This window comes from Opisthocomus hoazin, chromosome Z (assembly GCF_030867145.1).
Source record: "Opisthocomus hoazin isolate bOpiHoa1 chromosome Z, bOpiHoa1.hap1, whole genome shotgun sequence".
In the NCBI taxonomy this organism is placed as follows: Eukaryota; Metazoa; Chordata; class Aves; order Opisthocomiformes; family Opisthocomidae; genus Opisthocomus; species Opisthocomus hoazin.
In genome coordinates, this window is record NC_134454.1 from 15,450,273 (window position 1) to 15,473,136 (window position 22,864).

At 38.5% G+C, this 22,864-nt stretch overlaps 1 protein-coding gene across 4 annotated transcripts in view; it reads left to right on the forward strand.

Moving 5' to 3' along the window:
• APC (APC regulator of Wnt signaling pathway) overlaps positions 1-22,864 on the forward strand; it is a 104,168-nt gene that overhangs the window by 66,319 nt on the left and 14,985 nt on the right. For 3 of the 4 annotated variants that reach the window (XM_075411722.1, XM_075411723.1, XM_075411721.1), the window contains exons 7-15: positions 2,005-2,088; positions 7,207-7,311; positions 10,971-11,093; positions 13,691-14,069; positions 15,701-15,796; positions 16,667-16,806; positions 18,833-18,910; positions 21,540-21,656; positions 22,313-22,527. In XM_075411722.1, the coding sequence (XP_075267837.1) occupies positions 2,005-2,088; positions 7,207-7,311; positions 10,971-11,093; positions 13,691-14,069; positions 15,701-15,796; positions 16,667-16,806; positions 18,833-18,910; positions 21,540-21,656; positions 22,313-22,527 (1,337 nt within the window). The remainder of the gene's footprint in view (positions 1-2,004; positions 2,089-7,206; positions 7,312-10,970; positions 11,094-13,690; positions 14,070-15,700; positions 15,797-16,666; positions 16,807-18,832; positions 18,911-21,539; positions 21,657-22,312; positions 22,528-22,864) is intronic. The other variant, XM_075411725.1, reaches the window with a different exon arrangement.

Sequence of the window (22,864 nt, forward strand, 5' to 3'; positions counted from 1 at the left end):
TATGATTTTTTTTTTTTTTTTTTTTTTAATGCAAAGACTTATGAACAGACAAGGACTTACAATAACATTCAACATTTAACAGACAAATTCCCAAGCCTCAGTTTCAGGAAGAGTACTCTCTTTTCAATTCTGTTTTAGGAAGGGCACTTTCCCTTCTCCCCAGGGATATAGCCCAATGCTGTGAAGCTTTCACTACGACTAGCAGGCAGGCAACAAGAAACAATACTGGAAGAACGCCTTTGTCTTATTAATGGTTCGTGCTCCGAACTTTTTGGTCCAGGGATCAGAGGTTCTCCCCAAGAATCCCTTGGTGCCGGCTGGAGGTCCTGCAATCCCTCGGACCATTGATGTTCAAGAGCAGCGTCCTACCTGGGTACCCAAAATCTATTACCAGAAAGCAGCAAAATAATTCACTCTCCAAAACTTAACTCCGGAGCCCCAGAAAGCAGGCACTCTCGAGAGCTCATTAGCATACATTAATATCGTAATCAGCTAGAACAGTTTGCAGCGATAAGGATACAAGGAATTCTACTGCAGTGATTGAATTATACACACTTTTTCCAACCAAGTCCTTGAATGTCAGGAAGATGGTTCTTGCGGCACCGCTTCTGGGCTGGCTGGGAGAGGCCGGCGCGCTGGGATTGGGGCGGGGGGGTGTCCGGGCCGCGCCGCGCCGCCGGTTGCCCAGGGGGGGCCGTGTGCCCCACCAGGTGTGAGGTTCGCTGACCCATCTGGTGTGGTGGTTGCTGGCGCTGCGGGCTGTGCTGTGTCTGATGGACTGCGCGGTTTTATGCTGGAATTCACCCTGCTTTGATCTCAGGTCGGGTACGCCAGTTGCTCTAGAGGGACCCTGTTGTACACTTTCAGGGTGCCGGATTTTGCACCCCACCTCTCATTTCTCTGGATTTAAAGGATCATCAGGTTCTGGCAGATTTACCTCCCGCGTTTCTCATGTTGGGTTAGGAATTTCATCGTGTGTAGGGTTAAATTTCAAAAGACTGCAGCTCTGTCCTTGCTTTGGAGATAACGGTGGAGGAGTAGCAGCCGCTTCTAAGATAGTCTCTGTAAGTTTTAGAGCATTTAAAGCTGTATGCACTGATTTCCAAGTAATGATTTCCTCAGGGATTTTAAACTGCAAGACTTTGTTCTTTCAAAATTCTCTGTAAAATCTTTCAATTGAGCTTTCGTTCCTTTCAGCTGATCGTGCTTTTGACAGCTCGAAAAACAGGGGCTAATAATATATATACACTTACTGTTTCACAGAATCGTAATGTCTCCTGTGCTTCACAGCACAACTTGTATGGAGTATTTGTATCCTGTAATATTTGGGGGTTTTAACATTGCCTTTACTAACCACAGAATGGTTGCACTGGGAAATGAGTAGCAATATTTGCCATAAAAGACTCTGATTCAGAGGTGTCTCTAAAATCCCAGACAAACCAAAGCAGAAGTATGTAGTTTTCTTTGCACTTAGCCTGTTAAATTCTTCAAGATTTGTGGGAGCAGAAAATATTCAGAGGCTGTGCATAAGCAAAACTCCCATATCATTTTAGTAACTAAATATAATAGAAGTCATTCAGGATTTCATGCCTTCAAGATACTCTGCAAATACAAACCTCTCTCAAATCCCTATAAGGCAAGTAGAATTCTAACATTGGAGATTAAAGTTAAATAATTTGCTAAAGACCTGCAGAAGATGTCAGCTTCAGAAACAGGAAAGTTGTGCAAGTTAACAGGAGCATTTTTCTATACCTGAATGTGTACTGTGTGATGACCTATTATATCCAAATGAGTATAATTTTTATTAAAAACCCAACTACTGACTGTGTTTTTAGTGTTTGCAGTCATTCCTGTGTTTTATGATTAAGAAGAATCACCACATGAATGAAGTAGTTTTGTTTTGTATTAAATTGTTTTTGCAAATAACTCTTCATATTGTTATTCTATACAGTAAGTAAAAGGAGTTTTTGAACAAAATCAAGCATAAAAATGTATTCATTTCAGGCAAGGGTGGCAAGAATTCAGCAAATAGAGAAGGATATTCTTCGTGTACGACAGCTCCTGCAATCACAAGCAGCTGAAGCAGAGGTTAGTGGGCAATTACTTGCCTTCTTCTGATTATAGTATGTATCTTTCTAAAAAAAAGTTATTTTAATTTTAAAGTGGTAGGCAGGATCGCTTCCATCAGGTAGTGATGTCACAGTTAATCAACTAGTCAATATACGTAGGCTGTTAATTGCTCTGTTACCGTTGAACTGAGGGTGGAATACTTGGATCAGTCTTCATGCTACTATTGAACTTTAGTCATTAATGATGTGTTAAATAGAAGGTTAACTTGAAATTTCAGTAAAAATTCAGTAAAAGTGCAATGTATTGCAAAGACTGAGTCTTCGTTTTAGTAAATAATTGTAACAATCAATTGTACATGCCTTTCTAAATATGAATCTCTGACAAGCACCTTCATGATTTGCTTATCCTTTGAGAGAGATAAGATTAAAAAAAGGGTGAGTACAGTTTCTGTCACACTTCATTATAGAACCCTGGCATATTTTTAGTGTTTAAATATTGGGTTCTATATTAAGAAGTACAAGATAATGTTTCCTGTAAATCAGAAAGTCTGTAGTAGTAATTGCCATTAGCAGAAACTGCTCTCGTAGTGGAATTTCACTTACAAAGTCAACTCCATTTCTTGTACAGGGAAATTAAATATAAAATGTATGTTGGACATGAATATTTTATGGTTTGTCTTCACCCAAAATGACTACTGTGAAAACTCAGAGCAGCATTTGGATTACTAAAGAATGTATATTTTTTCCATTTTGAAAAATAGTGGTTTCATAATTCCAAGAGTTGGGGAAAATCTGATTTTAGAAGTGAAGCAGACAGTAATATATATATAATTGAAGTCACCTGGTCTTTTGATACAGTAGCCAATCCAGGTGTTTATACACATTGATGAGATCACCCCCGAGTCTTCTCTTCTCCAGGCTGAATAGTCCCAATTCTCTCAGCCTGTGTATCAAAGATGCTCCAGTCCTTTAAGCACCATCATGGCCCTGCACACGACTTGTACCAGTAAGTCCGTATCTTTATTGTACTGGAAGGGCTGGAGTGGGACACAGTACTCCAGATGCAGCCTTACCAGCTGAGAAGAGAGGAAGGATCATCTCTCTTAAACTGCTGGCAACGCTCTCCTTAATGCAGCCTAGGATACTGTTGGACTTATTGCCACATGGGTCCATTGCTAGCATGTCCAGCTTGTCCATCAGGACCCCCCAGGTCCTTTTCTGCCCAGTTGCTTTCCAGTTGGGCAGCCCCCAGCCTGTGCAGGTGCCTGCGGTTGTTCCCCCCCAGATACAGGACTTTGCACTTCCCCTCGTTGAACTGCGTGAGGTTCCCATCAGCCCATTTCTCCAGCCTGTCCAGGTCCCTCTGGATGGCAGCTGAACCATCCAGTGTATCAGCTTCTCTTCCCAGTTTTCTGTCATCTGCAAACTTGGTGAGGGAGCATTGTGTCCCAGCATCCAGGTCATCAGTGAAGATGTTGGACAGTGTTGGTCCCACTATTGGCTCCTGGGGTACTTCACTATTGACGTGCCTCCAGCTGTACTTTGTGCTGCTGGTCACAACCCTCTGGTGCCCTGCTGTTGCGCCAGTTTTCAGTCCACATCACTGTCCACTTACCTAACCCATACATTGTTGGCTTGTCTGTGGTGATGTTATGGGAGACAGAGTCTGAAGGGTTACTAAAGCTGATATAAATAACATCAGCTCTCTTCCCTCACTCACCAAGCTAGTCACCTCACTGTAAAAGGGTCAAGCCTGTCTTGCCCTTTGTAAAACACTGCTGAGTGCTCCCAGTTACTTTCTTGTCTCTCGTGTCTTTGGGAATGCTTTCCAGGAGGATTTCCTCCACCACATCATGGGTAGTTGAATACTGGGGACAAAACAGTGGTTTATGCATGGAAGAGTCTTCTGTCCTACTAAATACAAGGGGCTGCTTTGGCAACTCATGTTGACAAAGTATTAGGTAAAATTATTTGTAATTGGTTGACTTAGCAAAAATTAATCACAGCCCATTATACTTGCAAATGTCATAAAATAGCTAGAGATTTATCATTTTTTCCTAGTGAATACAGGAAAATTAATAATTGACAAGTGGTGGTTATTGTTGATTTCAGAAGCACTTAGAAAATAGTGGCAAACAAGATGGAGGAAGCGGCTCTGTCTTCCTGTAATAGGCACGTGCACTCTTCCAGCATTTTTCTGGAAGAGCAGACAAGCATGCGCCATTAAAATGACTTTTGTAGTGTGGTGCCAGAATTCAGAAATGGCAGAGGGCTATAAACCCAGCTTAGGCATCTTGAAAAATCGTGTTTCAAAATAGGAGGTGCTCTTTAACCCAGGAGAGCTGTGTGCCATTGTCTAGCTGCTGTACCTCATGTAGAGGTTATAGAGCACAGAAGCAACAGCAGATTCTGGTTCTTTGCTGATGTGGCTGTTAGTTTATATATTTTCATCCACAGGTCCTACATTCAGTGTTAAAAGGTAATGCAAAGAGGGGGCATACTTGCAGTGGTTATACTGTTTTTATAACCACTAATCCACGGTCTGACAGATGAATATTTATTTATTTACAGTAATGCTGTAGCTATACAGAATATATATTTTCATCATCCACATGTGTGTCTGAATGCGTATTATTTTTATATTTTGTATAAAATGCATTTATAATATGTGTTGGTACTTTAATGTATTAATGCATCTATAATAAATACATACTTATATAAAGAATCAGTTTTCAGTAAATACCTACTATCTGCTGCCTGTGTTATTCTTAATTTCTTTGGGCCAGTCTGCAGGAAGAGCAGCTTCTGACTTCAGGTCACTTCAGTAGATGAAGTGGTAAAAACTCTTTGCTGTGAACATGCAGATTTGACATTCAAGCCCAGCTGATGACCTATGCAACAGTAGTGTTTGTGCATGTTGTGAGTGCGTACTGCAATTAAAGTTAGATAAGCCCTACTAGTAACTGTTAAAAATTGCCTTATAAATTAGTTTGGGTGTTGTGTTGACTACTCTTTGTAGTGGCATGTTTTTGGGAGCGCTTTAGGGGCACGGGAGGCCACTTCTTTCATAAATAGCATGTACCAAACAAAATGTGTGTGAATGGTAGGAGGACAGAGACTGCTGACGAGACCAGAAACTTTGCTTGTCAGAGAATGAAGTATCTGTGTTTGTGCTTTCTGTGCACCAAAACTGTTTAGTAGATACACCATCATCAGCACCCTAAAAAAGTTGCCCCAAACCCAGAGTGTTTTTGGAAGAGTAGCGTTATTCCCCCTCAGGTGACCCAGTGGGTCAGAACTTGTGTAACAAACCGTTCATCTTTTCACCTCTAGGTATGCTGAATACTACTTTATTCGTAGGATTGAAAATTACTGTCACCTAATGAAAATTACTGTCACCTAATGACTGCAAAATTCTGTCCTGAGTTATACTGGAGACTTAGATCTGGAGTTAGTCAAACTCATCATTACACTTTATTTGACTGAAAGTACAGTGAGACAGGAATTCAGTGTGTAGTACATTATACTGTACTCAGCACACAGTACTGCAAGGTCTGACCTTGACTAGGTCCCCAGTTTTGTACTGGGAGTCAAAATTTCTTCAGTCATTGTATAAGCATCAGTCAGGGATGGTGACTTTTAAAGTTACAGATCAGATTTAAAAGAACAATAACACTGTGTCACCTACAATATTTTTTGTGTTTTGCTTTGTGGGTTACTTATTTTCCATAAGAAAAATGTTACTCATCATCTCTTTTCTCTCATGTCATTACTTTGTCTAATATTACTGTGTGCTTTGATATATCTTACTCCTTTAGTTAAACTGTATAGATTTCATTTTTTAAGTTTATCCCTAAATTATTACTTCACATGTATTTAGTTACTGAGTTCTGAAATTCTGTTCAATGTTCAATATTTTCTGGGTTTGAGACTCTAGTGTCTTTATATGAACAAAATAGAGCTAGCATGCCAGTGATACTGTATGAGTTTGATCACAACATAACTAAAGAAGTTTCAGTGTATGTACATTAAAGAGAAGTATGTTTCTGCTTAAAAATAAATTTCCATAAAGCAAAATGAGGCAGACTGTGCTGTTGTAGGCTGTACTGCTCAAGAACATTGCAGAGCCATGTAGAAGTTGTATTTAGTATACCAAGTGTAGTTAAAAAAGCTAAATGGGAGGGATACAAGAGTGTTGTCTGTTAAGATAGTAGCCTCAGAGTCTGAAAAATGGGATTTGGCATCACAGCTAGTACTATGAGAATAATCGTGCTTTGGAGGTAAGGTGACACCTTTTCAACTCCAGGCTTCAAGCCACTTCCAAGGACAGGATTATTTATGTCTTTCTGAAAATCTGAAACATTTTAAACACATTAATGGGTAATGCTGGAAACTTCACAGACTTCATAACTGTTCAGTTATTCTATTTGCCCGATTAAGAAACTGTATTTAAAGGCCTGATTTGCATGTTGATCTCATGTCTGTCAGTGGCAGGGGTACCAGTCTGATTTTCATGTAGTTCCATTGAAAACTGGGTCTCCTGCAGGAACTGAAACATGTCTGTACCAGCTTGCCAGATCAGTTGAATTTGTTTTGATAAAATATGATTGAGTGCATCAGTATCCTGTTACGTAAATTTTATTTGCATCAAAGTGGTTATTCCTGCCCTGTTTATCCTTAAAATTTAGAAGGAGTAGGGTATTTATCTGCAGTACAGATATCCTTCTGTTTCCGCAGAAATTATTGAAGCTTAATTGAAGTATGCTAGCCGTAGTCTCCAGTAAATGCACGGATCATGTGACAGTGCAGAGAAGACAGTTGTTTGCTCCAATTCTGTTACATTTCTGATAGCGATGTGAGCACAGCTGGTGGAAAATGGTGTTTCTGTGTCTCGCAGCAAATCCTTTGTCTTGCAGGGCTATAATCCTCAGAGGACATGCTTCGCTTTCATCTTCCAGTTTTTCGAAGATGCTTGGTCTCAGCTGTTAAATTGCTGAGGCTAAGGGTTATGAAATACAAAATGCTGTTCAGTGGCTTTGTGAAGATGCAGTATTGATGCATTCACAGTCTAGAGAGCTTTGAATAGTAAGGAGTACTTCATTTCTGTACGTAATTTCATAAACTCTTACATTAACAGAGAGCACCTCAAAGCAAGCATGATGCAGGTTCCCATGATACAGAGAGGCAGAATGAAGGTCAAGGAGCAGCAGAAATCAGCATGGCAACTAGCAGTACTGGTCAGGTAAATTAATTTTTTTTTATAGTATAATTAAATACTGGAAATGTGCAGTGCTTATATTTTGTTATCTACTTTAAGGTGTTTGTATGTCTGCTCATTTTAAAAAGATAAATGTTTTTTCCTTCCATCTATATGCAAGAAATTTCTTGTATTTATTGGAAGGAGGAAATGTTTTAATAAAACGAAGTATAAATATTCGATAACACAGGGAGCATTATTCTTTTGTTTAAATGATGTATGAGCCTAATGCTGTGAAGGAAATAACAAGAAGGACTACCGAAAATTTGTTTTATTGTAGATGAACTGTAATATTAGAAGTATGATTTAATTATGGATAATTGTTCAACTATTCACTTTAGAAATTATCACTGAAATAGCAGTGATTTTAAAAAAAGAGGAGAACAAAATGGCAGGTTTATCATTAATGTTTCTTTAATACTGTTTTAGATAAAGCTTTGAAACAGTAGCATCAGTGAGGTAATCTGGAAGTGGGCTGAAGGGTTATTTAAATGCTTCTAAATAATCTTTCATTGCTGTTCCTTTTATTAGTGAAATACATTGGTGGAGTATTTTGAAGGGTACATTAAATTCTTCACTTGTCTTTTAAAAAAAGCGCTTATCAAAATTTGTGACTTCTCTCTTTGGCTAAAAATACTTTGATTTATTTATCATGTGCTAATGATCATTCCCTTCACGATTTCCAACTGTAGCTGAGACATTCCCACTAGTAATTTGCGTTCTTAAAACTTCACACTACAATTTAATAGTTGAATTCATATGCGAAACATCTTTGCTGGTCCAGGGAAGTAGAATTGTTAAACCCTTCTGAAAATGTCTTGAACAAAAAGATTTGTCAGAAAGAATTGTTGTTTGGCTGGAATATTTCACTTGATTAAACGTTAAGCACAACCCATACTTTTGCTTTTCAGATACGTTTGATCACCATTTGAAATCAGATTCTATCAGCCATATCTGAGCAATTGCTTCAGGCTCTTAATTCTTACGACACTTTATTGTTGGGGAAGAATATGGTTCAGTGCTGCTTTGGAGCTGAAAGCATAATGTATTTAAATAATTGATGCACTGTGGCTGTATCATCTATCTTCAGTGTATGAATCAGGAGTTACCCTGGACAACAGCTATTTTACAGGGAAGGAAGGAAGAAGGGATTGTTGTATCTTGGCAGACTTAGGCAAATGGGAGATTTATTCATGCTAGATTTGAGGTCTTCTGTTGAGGATTTGTGCAATTTTGAACTTTGCCTTGTAAAAATGTATAAAACATACATATTCTTTTCTCCTGGAGGTGGATACATCCAGGGTGCTGAATGTGTGTTGAAAGAGACATCTGGGGATTATTTACTTTCAGTGCAAGTCCAGACAGAGGCGGTTTAGTGGATTGGGCATAACATTTATTTCTGATAACCAGCTCAATATGCTTTGAGCAATCACTGTTTTTTGTTGAATGCAAAAAAAGAAGTTTTGACCAAGTCATTTAATTCCAATTATTTTTGTAGTCATATCATCAACGGTAATTGAAACACTGCCAACTGAATCCCGGTTTTTTCAGGATTCAGTTATGTCTGTTTCTGCACCATCTTTCAGCTATCTGCTCTTTTCCATTACACCCACTATCCTGCTCCTGAAGTAAAATTTTTTTCATACTTTTGTTTTTGCAGGTTTTCTAAAGGTATTCAGGGAGATTGTCTATTTTGCTAAGAAAATGTGCCACAAAGTAGGAAAAATTACCTAATTGACAGAGTAAATAGCAAGTATAGTAAAACAAGGAGTGAAAGACAGTAAAGTATAAAAGGAGAAAGCAAGATGAAGTAGACAGAAGATTTTGAAAGAGAAGGTTCTGTGCAGGAAGGTGGCACGTAACACCTCCTTGTCGTTTCCCATTTTCTCAGATGAATGGCTACACACCTTACACTAGTTCTTTGACATCAGTCTTTAGGAGCCAGTAAGAAATGTGGTTTAACTTCATTTGGGCATCCTGGTATCCTCAAAGTGGCAAGGCCGCATGGTGGCTCTGAAGGAAATTGTTATCTGAATCAAAGTTAATACAGTTTTGGGAAAATGACAGGAACATTATGCTATTTCTGTCTACAGCATGGTAAATTTTAATAGGCAGTGCTCCAAACTTACGTCTCTTTTGCCATCTTGGATAAAGTGATCATACTGAAGTTAATATTGGAGAATTCTGGCATGTGCGTTATGTTGAACCTGTAATCCTCTGAATGTACTTTGAGGTCAAGACGATATGAAGGGATTGCTCAGTATAAAAATCTGGGAATTCATTCCCATATTCCTAGCACTGCAGATAATTTAAGTGAATAATTGAAAAAATCCAGTATAATTCTCATTCTAAGCTGTAAGATTTTTAATTTTTCCCACACTCAATAGAGAAAATAAAAACTTATTTACATAAGAAATGTATATTAGAATAAATTGTGTGAATTTCAATCATTCCAGTTATACTGTTTAGCATGGTACTTATTCTGGAACATGCATGAAATGTTCTGGATTCAAATGGGAGAGTGAAAGAAGTATAATAGTGCATGTTTAAATATTCCAGTATAACTTGACTTTTTTTCTGTCTAGACAAAGACTACGTGAAGTTATTCCTACCTTTTACTTAGAGTCACTCTCGGCTTCACATTTAAGATGTTGAACTGTATGAAGAGCAAATACTCTTTATTTATGGTGCACCTAGAAAAAACAAATTATTTCAGAGTGTCTTTCATACAGTTTTCTTCAGTGTGTTAGATATTTTTACTGAAAAAAAATGATACTCAGTGATCCAGATAGCTTGAAAGTGTTGCTTTGCAAAATGAGCTAATAATTTAATGAACAGATTTTAGTTTTTTTCAGCAAAAGACTGGTGACTACCTCAGTAAAGCAGTGTTCTGCTACAAAAAGTGTTCACTCTTTAGGTGTATTTTTAAGTTCCCCAAAGTGAACCGGAAGGGAGAGACATAGTAAGGGAAACTTCACAGATAGGAAGCAGAGAAAAAGAAATAAAACAACAGCAAGGGGAATAATTAATGCTATTAATGCTAATAACTGGGTCATGCTATTGCAGGTAGAAACATGCCATTTACAAGAATTTCTAGGAAAATTACAGCAAGTAGCATCAGCATAATTTTATAAGTTTTCATTAAAAAAGAAATAGATTCATCCACTCGTAATTTGCTTCTGATATGGACAAATTCAAGTCAGGTTGCTCCTTGTCTAGTTGAATCTTTTTACTTGTCCGTTCTTGCATACCTGGTTGTGTTCCGAGGAAGTACAGACTTATTCCTGTGCACTACGTAATCTGACATAAAAGTTGAGGCTGGCTTTTTCTCTCTAAAAATTGTAAATTGGTTTGTGACCAAGTCCACTTCTCATCCTTTTTGGTGAAAATAGTAATTATGAAATAATTCCATTGAAAATACAAGTCTATTGAGACTTAATTTCAGGAAAAGAGGTTAGTAAAACCCCCTTTAACAGTGACCTCTGTTTTGTGTCAGGACAGAGAGGACCTAACTTAACCAAAGTTAGTTGACAGTTCATTACTATCTATACGATTTCATGATCCAGTGCTGAGACTGAATTAGGCAATAGTTTTTTTTTTCACTGAGACTTTCTTTCATACTGAATTGTTATTTAAATTTGTAGGGTTCTGCTGCTCGAATGGACCACGAGACAGCCAGTGTTATGAGCTCTAGTAATAACTATTCTGTGCCTCGCAGACTGACAAGTCATCTGGGTACCAAGGTAACCGAAGATTACAAACCACAGGTCGCTAATGCTACATTTTTACTAATACAATAACCTCATTGTTTCTGACAATAGTACTAATACTACCTGAAATATCTATCCACACATAGTATTTTATGGAGTTATAATTTTATAGTATTTTTATCAACTTTCAATATATATGCACTTGTTGATGATCAGTTAAGTTGTTACAGTAAGGGAAAAGTGATTCCTAGAAGTTAATAGAATATCTAAAAAGTTGTGATGTTGATTTATAATCCATGATGAAAGCTAACCCTTTTAGGAGCAATTCTTCAAATATTTTTCCAAAGTTCGAATCCACAAAACAGGTGCAATTGATAAGAAATTAAACTGACAAAAAAAATAGAAAAAGAAGAAAATTATCTAAGCCCTTCGCAGTGATAAGTGTCGGTTCACAAAAGACTGTGCTCAAGGTATATGTGCAGTATGAAGAGAGAGGGGAAGACAAGGGCAGATGTGTAGCACGAAACTGAGTTAATGAACCACTGGAGTTTATCCTGCCTCTGGAATCAGCAGCAGTGTAGGTACTACTGGCGCAGTGCTGAGTGCAGTCTTCTGGGAAGCCCAGCCTGTTAGCTTGACATAGTATAATTACTTTGGGCCTTAAAACAGCATTACAGTGTTGTAATTTCGGTCCTGCACTGTGTGGATGTGCTGAATGGGGGTGCGATCAGCTAGCCCGTCTGCGAGATTTCGTTGCAAGTTACAGAATTCCCAAAAGCTGCAGACAGCAGGAGAGCCTTGAAGGCAGAAAAAGGGACTGAGCATGCAAGGATGCAGGCAAAGAATTTGGCTGAACTCAGTGTGCTGTGGGATAGGAAAAGCTTAACATAAGTGCATGAGAAGAAGGGAGAGTGGTGGAGATTCTAAATAGAGAAATGCACTTACAGATGCAGGAAGAGGTGTGTCTGTGAGCAGTGTGTGTACAGATTGAGAGAGAAGTACCTTTTTAGTTCTTCCTGTACTGTATTTGCTACAGCCTGAAGGCCAGATTTTGGTGGTTGCTTTGGTTTTATTCTCTGACAAAAACTTTGCCTTCCAAATGTAAATAACACTGGATTAAAGCTTCCACTTGAAATATCTGTCAAGAGGCGTGCGTAAAGCAGATTAAATTCACTCTCCTTTAAGACCCAAGTTGTTTGTTTTAATGCTATACTTGATATTTCCCAGACCAAAAAGACGGGATCTTCAAACCAGGATGCGAGGCTGTCATAAAATTGGCTCCAAGACGACTTTTTCAGTGGATTTTGCATGTGATCAGATAGACAGTTTCACAGATTCTAAGATTTCCATTGCGTTGGCAATCGTACAGTATTTAGAGAAGTACATGTTAACAGACTTGCTGCCTAGTCTACTCACTGCTAGCCAACATTTTTTATAACTTGGTATTTGTACTCTTCTTCAGGCACATCAGAATTGTCTCTGAAGAAACCAAATAAAATCATTCATCGGTGTGGTAACCAGTGCAAATATCTGGTTATCAGTAGAAGACTTTGTCTAACAGTTCTAGTGTCTCATTTCCTCCTTAATTGATGTATTCTAAAGAAACACACATGCTGCTTCTTCACAATTCCCTTTGACAGCTTCTTTATGCTTTGAATGTTCCTGTTTATCTTGGCTTTAGGAGTTTGGAGTTTCTAGATAGTATCTAAAATCATCCGCTACATCCTGTTACTCTGCTAATAAAGTTCACTAGACAAACCAAATGCATTTCTTGATCTGAAGCTATTATTGAAGAAAACAGAATGGGAAAGACAAACCAAATAATGTGTTAACCACTATATTACACAGCAGCCAAGGGATTCCCTCAAAAATTGCTTTTTTTTAATGGAAGATTTGGTTACTACAAATTATATGTGTAATGCTGGGTTTTCATGGCTTCATTTAATTTGACAAATGCTTGATAAGGTATATGTATTAAATGAGCATTTGTTTGCTCTACTGGTTTTATCCCTGTAAACGTGGAAAAGTGTTAATTTAACTCTTCCGTTCTGCATTCGCTATAGATAATCCGGTCTATATGCAAGTCAGGCATCATCACAGAAATGATTAGTTAATTTGAAGTCGTTTTAAAGGAAAACTTTAAAATACATGGATATCAGGGGTTTTTTAGCACAATGTAAATTAAAAATCCATGTAATCGTTCTTGTCCTTTGTCTAGAGTAATTTTATTTAATGCCATATAACAGATAGTTTTTTACTGAAAGGCATGTTTACATGAAAGTGTGATTCATAAAGAACACATTTTTTGAGACCATTTTAAATATATTTTAGATTTTTTAAACTGGAGCACTTTCATTAGTTTGTTTATATCATCATTTTATACAATGGAAAGTTAGAAGTCTTTGCCATTGGTGTTGTAGACTAATACATACAGCTACCACCCACTACTTCTAGTCATTTGACCACTAAGTGACATTTATTGAGATTATGAATGCTGAAGGAGTGATGGTACGTATAAGTTTCTAAATAACAGAATTTTTTGCGCCATTAAATAAGTTTTTTTTGCTTATGTATACTGTTCAAATTTCATTTTAATTTAATTTAATGTGTATTTTTTAAATGTAACTGTATTTTTAAAATCATTTGACCTGCAGGTGGAAATGGTGTATTCGTTATTATCAATGCTTGGTACTCATGATAAAGATGACATGTCAAGAACACTGCTAGCAATGTCTAGCTCCCAAGACAGCTGCATAGCCATGCGTCAGTCTGGATGTCTCCCTCTCCTCATCCAGCTTTTACATGGCAACGATAAAGACTCTGTCTTGTTAGGAAACTCTCGTGGTAGTAAAGAGGCCCGTGCCAGAGCCAGCGCAGCACTGCATAACATCATTCACTCCCAGCCTGATGATAAGCGAGGCAGACGGGAAATCCGCGTGCTCCATCTTTTGGAGCAGATCCGTGCTTACTGTGAAACATGTTGGGAATGGCAGGAAGCCCATGAACAAGGCATGGACCAAGATAAAAACCCAAGTAGGTTCTGCAAGCCATATAAAAATGTTTCAAGGATACATTGAAAACAGTGAATTTACAGAAAGTACAGGTTTAATCTGACTTCTTTTTGAATGTGTGTGAGTTTTGTTGTACATATGTGTGTTTGTATGTGTGAATGTGTATTTTTTTTTTTTAAGTTGAGGTAGTGTGAGGAAATAGTATCTGTTACAGATATGATATCCTATTCATAAACATTGTTATTTAAATCATAGAGCTTGGTGTGCTTTCCAGATAATAATTCTAGTGTTTCATATTTATAATCTGTAACTTAATGTTGAATATGTACTCATTGTATTTTACATTTTAATGGATAACGAAATATATCTAAATAAATAATCCCAAATTGCTTTTCATGTAGAGGTATGCAGGAGAGACCATATTTCATTTAGGAGAGGGACAGAGAGCACAAATTAAATAATCTCGATCTATTCAATATATGAACTGTTATTTATAATGTTGTCTGTAAGAACTGTTTTAGTATTAAATACAAGAGAGGTGACAATACAAGTGAATAGGAGTTTTCTCAGGGAACAGATAGAAAAAAGATTTAACCTTCTGGATTGCTTAGCTGCTTTTCTGAACTGAGGGTGTTTCGTAAGTACAGGCTGTAGGTGTCTATGACAGAAGTACTGCTGAGATCTGTGGGCTGTCATGGATATTGGAGTTTACCACAAGAGCCATCTAGCAGGAGCGGGGCTCTGAACAAGATGTACCAGTACCATCTGTGCAGTAGCCAGAATCTAGCTCACAAAATTACGAACTTAAAAACATCTCGTTTATGAAGCAAATGGTTTAATTAACCATTCATAAGGACACAACGCCCAAAGACACAGCTTCACGTTAGGTGGCGTATTATTTAATCCCACCAGTATATTTAACCTTACTGATGCATTTCACTAAGATTATTAATTTTTAAAATTTAGAAGGTAATAGTTTTTCTACTGGAAGTCTTATTTCTTCCTTAATACATACAATTTAGCATAGTCCCTATTTTCTTTTTCAGCGTGAAATATATTTCTAGTACAGTAACATTCTTAACAGAGTGTTTGTTCCTGGATTACTGGGAAGATACAAACCTTCAACAAAACTGCATTGATTTATCTTAAGATCACAGGATCACGGAATGTTTGGGGTTGGAAGGGACCTCTGTGGGTCATCTAGTCCAACCCTCCTGCCGAAGCAGGGTCACCTACAGCAGGCTGCACAGGACCCTGTCCGGGCAGGTCTTGAATATCTCCAGAGAAGGAGACTCCACAACTTCCCTGGGCAGCCTGTTCCAGGGCTCCGTCACCCTCAGAGGGAAGAAGTTCTTCCTCATGTTCAGACAGAACTTCCTGTGCTTCAGTTTGTGCCCACTGCCCCTTGTCCTGTCCCTGGGCACCACTGAAAAGAGTCTGGCCCCATCCTCTTGACACCCGCTCTTAAGATATTTATAAGCATTTATTAGGTCCCCTCTCAGCCTTCTCTTCTTCAGGCTGAACAAGCCCAGGTCCCTCAGCCTTTCCTTGTACTAAGATAAGATTCATATTAAGATAAGATTCACTTTGGAAAACTTACAATCTAGACAGTATCACCTAGGAAATACTAATTGTTACCTGTTTCTGGGTCAGTGCCTGCTCCAGTGGATCATCAAATCTGTCCTGCAGTGTGTGTTTTGATGAAACTTTCGTTTGATGAAGAACACAGGCATGCAATGAATGAGCTTGGTAAGACCGAATGTATTTCTGTGACCACCTTTGAGAAGCTTGCTGGAAACGCTGACACTCCTTGTGTACCTCACGGGATCTGTGGCTTTTTTCACTACTAGTTTTAAGAGATCATCAGTTCATTTGTGTCAGTTGTTACCCTCTAAGTGGTAAATGGAGTTTAAATGAACCAGACCATTTCCCAGTGGATAAATTATTTTGTCAGTTACTCTTTTTTTCCGGCACGAATTGTGAATTTTGGAAGAGTGTTCTTATTAAGGAAATCCTTGCAATTTTAGAAGTATTAGACTTAAAATGGAGACTACTTTCTGGGGTGGCAGCTTTTTTGTTGGTTGTTTTTGGGTGGTTTTGTCATGAGCTGGTTCCTGTTTGACAGCCTGAATTTCTTAGTCCATGCTCAGTGAATTCTATGCATGCAGTTTTCCTTAATTTGCCACTTTTCATTATCAATGAGAATATTCTATGTATTTTTCTCAGAAAATAACATTCAGTGATAATAGTTCATTAATTTTCAGATTTACTAAATAGCTTTTATGTAACTGGTATGAGTTCATCAGTCAAACATGATTTTGGCTGGGTGGAATTAAAAGATGAGCGTACTGCTTACTTCCGCGTAATACCTCCTGGTCCGCTTTTTCCCCTGAAATCTGAATGTCATGCTATCGTACCTTTCAGCTGCAGCTAAGCACAAGATTGAAGATGCAGAGTCAGTATTTAGCAATTTATTTACCTTTCTGAGCCTTCTGGTTTTCAGATGTTTGAGATTTGTTCTGTACATATAAATGCAATTTGCTGCTTGGTATACATGTACAGCACTCATGATATTAGAGTGCAGGTATTATTTATTTTCTTATTTGTTTGTTTTTAAAGGAGGTTTGCAGGCCATTGCTGAACTGTTGCAAGTGGATTGTGAGATGTATGGACTTACAAGTGATCACTATAGTGTTACTTTAAGGAGATATGCTGGAATGGCTCTGACAAACTTGACTTTTGGAGATGTGGCAAACAAGGTGAGAGCAGAATTTTAAACATACAGTAATTTCAGTTTGTAGCTATATTTGAATTATAGTTCTCAAGACAGGTGATGACAATCTCCAGGATAGGATATTGAGTTTGAGCTCAAGACAGAAGTGCAAAATACCTCTGTCATTCCATCCTATTGCTGACAGATCAGCACAAATGGAATGTTGTATCGTGCAAGTATAGTATCAACTCTCATATTAAATTAAACGCTTTCAGTTTGTCAGTGAAAGTAAGAATTTTGTCTCGGCTTAATTTTTTTATGAGAGCATTAGATTACCATAGAATCACAGAATCATGGTTTGGGTTGGAAGGGACCTTATAGATCACCTAGTTCCAGCCCCCTGCTATGGGCAGGGACACCTTCCACTAGACCAGGTTGCTCAGAGCCCCGTCCAAGCTGGTCTTGAACACTGCCAGGGAGGGGGCAGCCACAGCTTCTCTGGGCAACCTGTGCCAGTGCCTCACCACCCTCACAGTAAAGAGTTTCTTCCTTGTATCTAATCTAAATCTTTCAGCTTGAAGCCATCACCCCTTATCCTATCACTATGCCCTTGTAAAAAGTCCCTCTCCAGCTCTCTTGTAGGTCCCCATCATGTACTCGAAGGCCGCAATAAGGTCTGCCTGCAGCCTTCTCTTCTCCAGGTTGAACAGCCCCAACTCTCAGCCTTTCCTCATAGGAGAGGTGCTCCAGCCCTCGGATCATTTTTGTGGCCCTCCAACAGGTCCATGTCTAGATTAGTGTAGCACATAATGATTATGGATCAATGATTGTGGATAGTGACTGATTTTTCTGAGGATGTTGAACTAAAACTGTTAATTGAGTCAAATTTTGTAAAGTTGCAATTAACAATACAGCTACTGTCTGATGAAATTTTGCAAGCCTCTTCAGGCTGGACCTTGCTTTTAAGCACTTGGAGCCTCATAATGGGCATTACTTCTAATTACTGTAAGAGCAAATAGCTGCCCTAACTTCTGACAAGGACCTTGCTTTCAAAAGATAGAAATTTTCAATAATTCCTTGCCCCAGAGTTTGCCAGGCTATGGATCTTAAAATAGAAGACTTTTATCTTTCTGTTCTAGAGGAAGACATTACAGGATGAAAGGGAATAACGGGCTTCATGTAACTTGCTTTCTGTTCCAAGTTTTAGACAAGAGTAAAGTGTAAATCCTTGCTGCAAATGAATTACTTGACAAAATACTGTCTCTTTACACTAGCCAGTCAGTAACCGCTGCAGGGCTGCAGGTACTAGGTTTATAGCATAAACCAAGCTGTTCAGTGATGTAAATGTATCATAGAATTATAGAATGCTTTGGGTTGGAAGGGACCCTCAGAGGTCGTCTAGCCCAACCACCCCTGCAGAGCAGGGACATCTTCAACCAGACCAGGTTGCTCAGAGCCCTGTCCAGCCTGGCCTTGAAAGGATTTGTGCATGCTGTCCAGCTGACAAGTAATACAGTTCTAATACATAGTTTGTTTTTGAATGATTTTTAGTTGTGCTTTGTCACAAACGATTTCCAATGTAAGCCTTACAGTTTTTCAGTTGCTATTGTGTTCTTAAAAAGTTGTTCTTCAAATGTCAGAAATGTTATATTTTTTTTTCAGTTTAAAATATTTGTAATATTTTTCGTATGGTGTTTGTTTGAAAGAAAAAATATGATTGTGAGATTAGATAGACAGCAAGTAACAGCACATTGCCAACTCACAGATGATTTTTATGTAGGGCAGAGTAAAGAAGGCTTCTAAGATAGTAATGTTTGAGATCAGGTCCTAGGCCTGTTGTAAATATAAAAAATTTAGCACAATTTCGCCACTTACATATTGTCCAGAGTAGAAACTGATAGTTATTCTTAACTTTTTAGTAGTTGTAAACCAAAGGTTTATTGTTGGCAACATGTTTTACTAACCTTTTATTGAACTTCAGATACAAGTAGCTTAACATATCACAACATTGTGCAGAAGCAAACCTGTCATTTACAACTCTTCGTTTTCTTCTTTCTTCTTATTCCTACCAGGCTACACTATGTTCTATGAAGGGCTGCATGAGAGCTCTTGTAGCTCAACTGAAATCCGAAAGCGAAGACTTACAACAGGTAATGTTCTTTTGAGACTAAGTATTTCTCTAGCTTGGACATTTCCATCACTTTGTATCCCATGAATTTCATTGCATTGTGTTAAAATACTGTATTTCTGCTCTCCTTTCCTAATATTTACCTTCCTTCTGCTCATTTAGCCTCACCACTAGTTGTTTTTATAGTTCTGTTATCTTCACAAAGTTTCTAATGTGCGGTCCACAGACAGCCTTCTTTTTTTTTTAATTAGGCTCTCTCTTTGAAATATGCTTCATTTGTCCCAACCCAGTTTTTTGGGGGGGCATGGGTAATTGTTGTTCTTATGTTATCTTGTCTGCCTTAACTTTGATGCAAAGTTTGTACCTGTACTTGTTCCACGAATTATGAAGTACATCTTTCTTCTTGTAAAAATGCTTAACTGTGGGTCATACTCTGTTTGGTTTTTTACCAAAGCACATGTAACACATGGGCTATAAAACTCACTTTTGTGACCCTGATATGTTAGTGGAAGTCCACTTCTAAAGAGAAGTTTGAGCAATCTTAGACTCTCTGCTTTAGTTTGCTAGTGATGGTGCTAATGGTGTGGGATTGTGCAGAGAGTTAATACAGTATTGTGGCTGAGCTGCAACAAGTAATAGGAGAATAATAGTAGAGAAAGCTGTATTTCAAAAGAGTATCTGCATTTGACTTTGTTCTAAGAGAATAATCTCACTTACACAACTACTCTTAGCACCAGTACCTCCCAAAGAAGCTTTGTAAGTATGAGCAAAGTGTTGAGTGTGACACCTGAGTGTCTCTTCCAATGAGTCCTGCTGCATAAAGAAAACAGCCTGAAAATAAAGCCTTCAAGAAGTGCTTAGGGTGATCCTGAGAGTTGAGAGCGCAGAACTGTTCTTTGTTGGTATGGAACTAACTTGTTTAAAATTATTGCATACTAAATTATAATTAATTTTAATAAATATATGCTATAAACAAACTGGAACAGCTTTTGGAAAGGAAAACTGTTTTCGTTGCAGCTTGAAAGAATCATCAGATAAAAGAACAATTAAAGTAAAATTTGTCTTTATCTATTAAAACACTGTTCACAGAAAATTTTCTCCGCTAGAGGAGCTAGCTAGTTACAATTGAGACAATAATTAGGATTACAGTAGAGGTTATTGGATAAACTCTCTGATTTGGTATTAGGGCAAATATTAAGTATATTTAGTATTCTTGAAAAGGAAGTCACGAATAGATGGGCCCTCTCACCTGTGGTTTGTCTCCAGCCACTGGTATGTAGACCCCCATACACCTGTACACACACAAAGCGGGATGTCCCTCGCTCAGGAAAGGTCAGAAATGGGATTTAGTAAGAATATGGGACAGGCTGTGCTCATCAGGCAAAGGGCATGGCGAGACAAGCATGTCAGCCAGCCGACTGTTTAGATGCAACTGTGTCTTTCTGTCCACTTATCCCTGTGTTTTCCCATGCTTGTACCTCCCTGGATCACCTAGATACATCCTTTTTCCTGTCTTTGGAACCTTTGGGTCTTCCCATCCCATAACAAGTCTTCTACAGTCCCAGTATGCTCTTCCTCTGGGTCCCAAGAAGTGTCCCACATCCCTGGGGCAGGACTTCTGGACTGACCTGCCTCAGTCCAAAAGGCACAGGGAGCTGCTCCCATTGACTTCCCCGAATGGGTGTCACAATGGGGCTCTAGGTCTCCTGGGGGAGCCCCGGGAAGAGCCCGGACAGGGTGCCCCCTCCTCTAAGCCCCTAGTTTGGGTTCCCACCTGCCTTCGGGCCCCTGCGCTCCTCTGGGCACCTTGAGATGGGTCTCTAATGGGCTGATGTCTCCTGTGGTGGGCCTGGGAGCAGCCAGGGCAGGGTATTACTGGGCTCTGCCATCGGCCACTGCCTCCCTGTGCTCCCTGTGGATGTGAGCAGGGCAGCATTCATCACACAGTCTAACAAGCTGAATCATTTCTGTGACAGTGGGAACATCCAGCGGTAAAATCACATGGGTTTCTTGATGGATATACATGCTTACTGCAGCCTGTAAACAGATGGAGATTTGATATGTAATGACTGTCCATTCTAGTAACAGTCTGTTTCAGTCTAGCTGCTGCCAAGGACATAGGCTCAGTGGGTGCTCATCTTCTATGGATAGCTATGCTGATTGTAAAAGACACAGTGTATTTTGAAAAGACATTAAAGAGCTTTATAAGCATTAATCAAAGTAATCATACCATCTAAGAGACAGGCAAGTGTTAGTGTTCTATTTTGCAAGCAGAAAAGCTAAGAAAAAGGTGATACAAGTATCTCCTGAGATTATGTAAGTCTAGTGCAGATGTCCAAGTAGAGCACAGATCCGAAATTTTGGACCAATTTTTCAACAAGTAGAAAAGCAGGGAAACCTGATTTCATGTCTTTGTTTTAGGTACCTCCACACAAAAGCCACTGCCTTTGATCAAACTTCACACTGCAATGTTAGAACAGTCTAGCATGCAACACAGCAACAAGCAGATTTTAGCAAAAGGCTAGTTCAGCAGCTGAACATGACCGCTGTTAATTAATCCATAGCATTCCAGCAAGCCATGAGGAAAGTCTGATAACCTGCTCAAGAAATAGCTATATTGAGATGCATTATTTTTCTTTCACGTTTTGCAGGTCATTGCAAGCGTATTGAGGAACTTGTCCTGGCGAGCAGATGTGAACAGTAAAAAGACTCTAAGAGAAGTTGGAAGTGTGAAAGCACTGATGGAATGTGCTTTAGAAGTTAAGAAGGTATCTTGTATAAACGATTGAGAAACATTTTGGATTGCATTTATTTTACACAAAACATAAATATTGTCCTTTTTGATAAATGCAGTTGGTCAAATACTTGGAGTGTTTCAGGTAACTTGCTTTGAAGAAGAAACTTGTCTTGAGTTAACATGGCAGCAGACCACAATGTAGCAATGACTGTACTTTTATTTATGAGGGTTGACAGCTTTTGCTCTTCAGTTTTATGAGCAGTGCTGTTGCAATAGTCTTTTTTATAATTTTGTGATTTAATTAAATGTCTTCTGAGCTAATCAATAGATAACTACCACTTCTGTAATTTGCTAGATACGTTTTTGGTATCCAGACAGGATTATATTCCATCCCAGATTCCCCTGCCAGATAGTCTTCAAGCCATTTTTACCACTATGGCAGCTAACAAGTTTTGTGGCACATATTTCTGAAAATTTTGGGGCAAGCAATACCAAATCTATAGCTGAAGGAAGAAGAGAAGCAAACTGAAGTATTTATGTGTGCACTGCTGCCTGCATCTAGCTTACGAGCCCAGAAAGCAGAAATTGGAACATACATGACTCCTTGAAGCTAACTTACGTGTTTCTGAGAGCTTATGATCAATAGTTGAAAACTTCTCTAATTCTTGCATTTTGTTATTTTACTAGGAATCCACCCTAAAAAGTGTTCTGAGTGCCTTATGGAATTTGTCAGCACACTGTACTGAGAACAAAGCTGATATATGTGCTGTCGATGGTGCTCTCGCGTTTCTAGTTGGCACACTGACATACCGGAGCCAAACAAACACTTTAGCCATCATAGAAAGTGGAGGAGGAATACTAAGAAATGTTTCTAGCTTAATTGCTACTAATGAGGACCATAGGTGGGTACACTTTTTCTGAAAATCTTTAGCAGTTCCATGTGTATATTTAGCAGGCAGTTTCTATGACTGAGTCTGAATATGAATTAATGTATTCAGTATAGTAATTAAGTACAGTTAATTTTTAATGCATTTGATAAGTCAAGTATTTCACTTGCATAACAGGAATATGCAAACAGATTAATACCTGCTGCTTGTTAATGATGAACTGTACTAAAAGCTAAGTATTCATATTTGTAATAGCATTTGATTAGTATTCAGATGAAAGCTAGAGGAAATACGAGATAAATTTGCACTGGAGAATTCATGATTATCCATTCTAAGGGCAAAACTTGCCTCT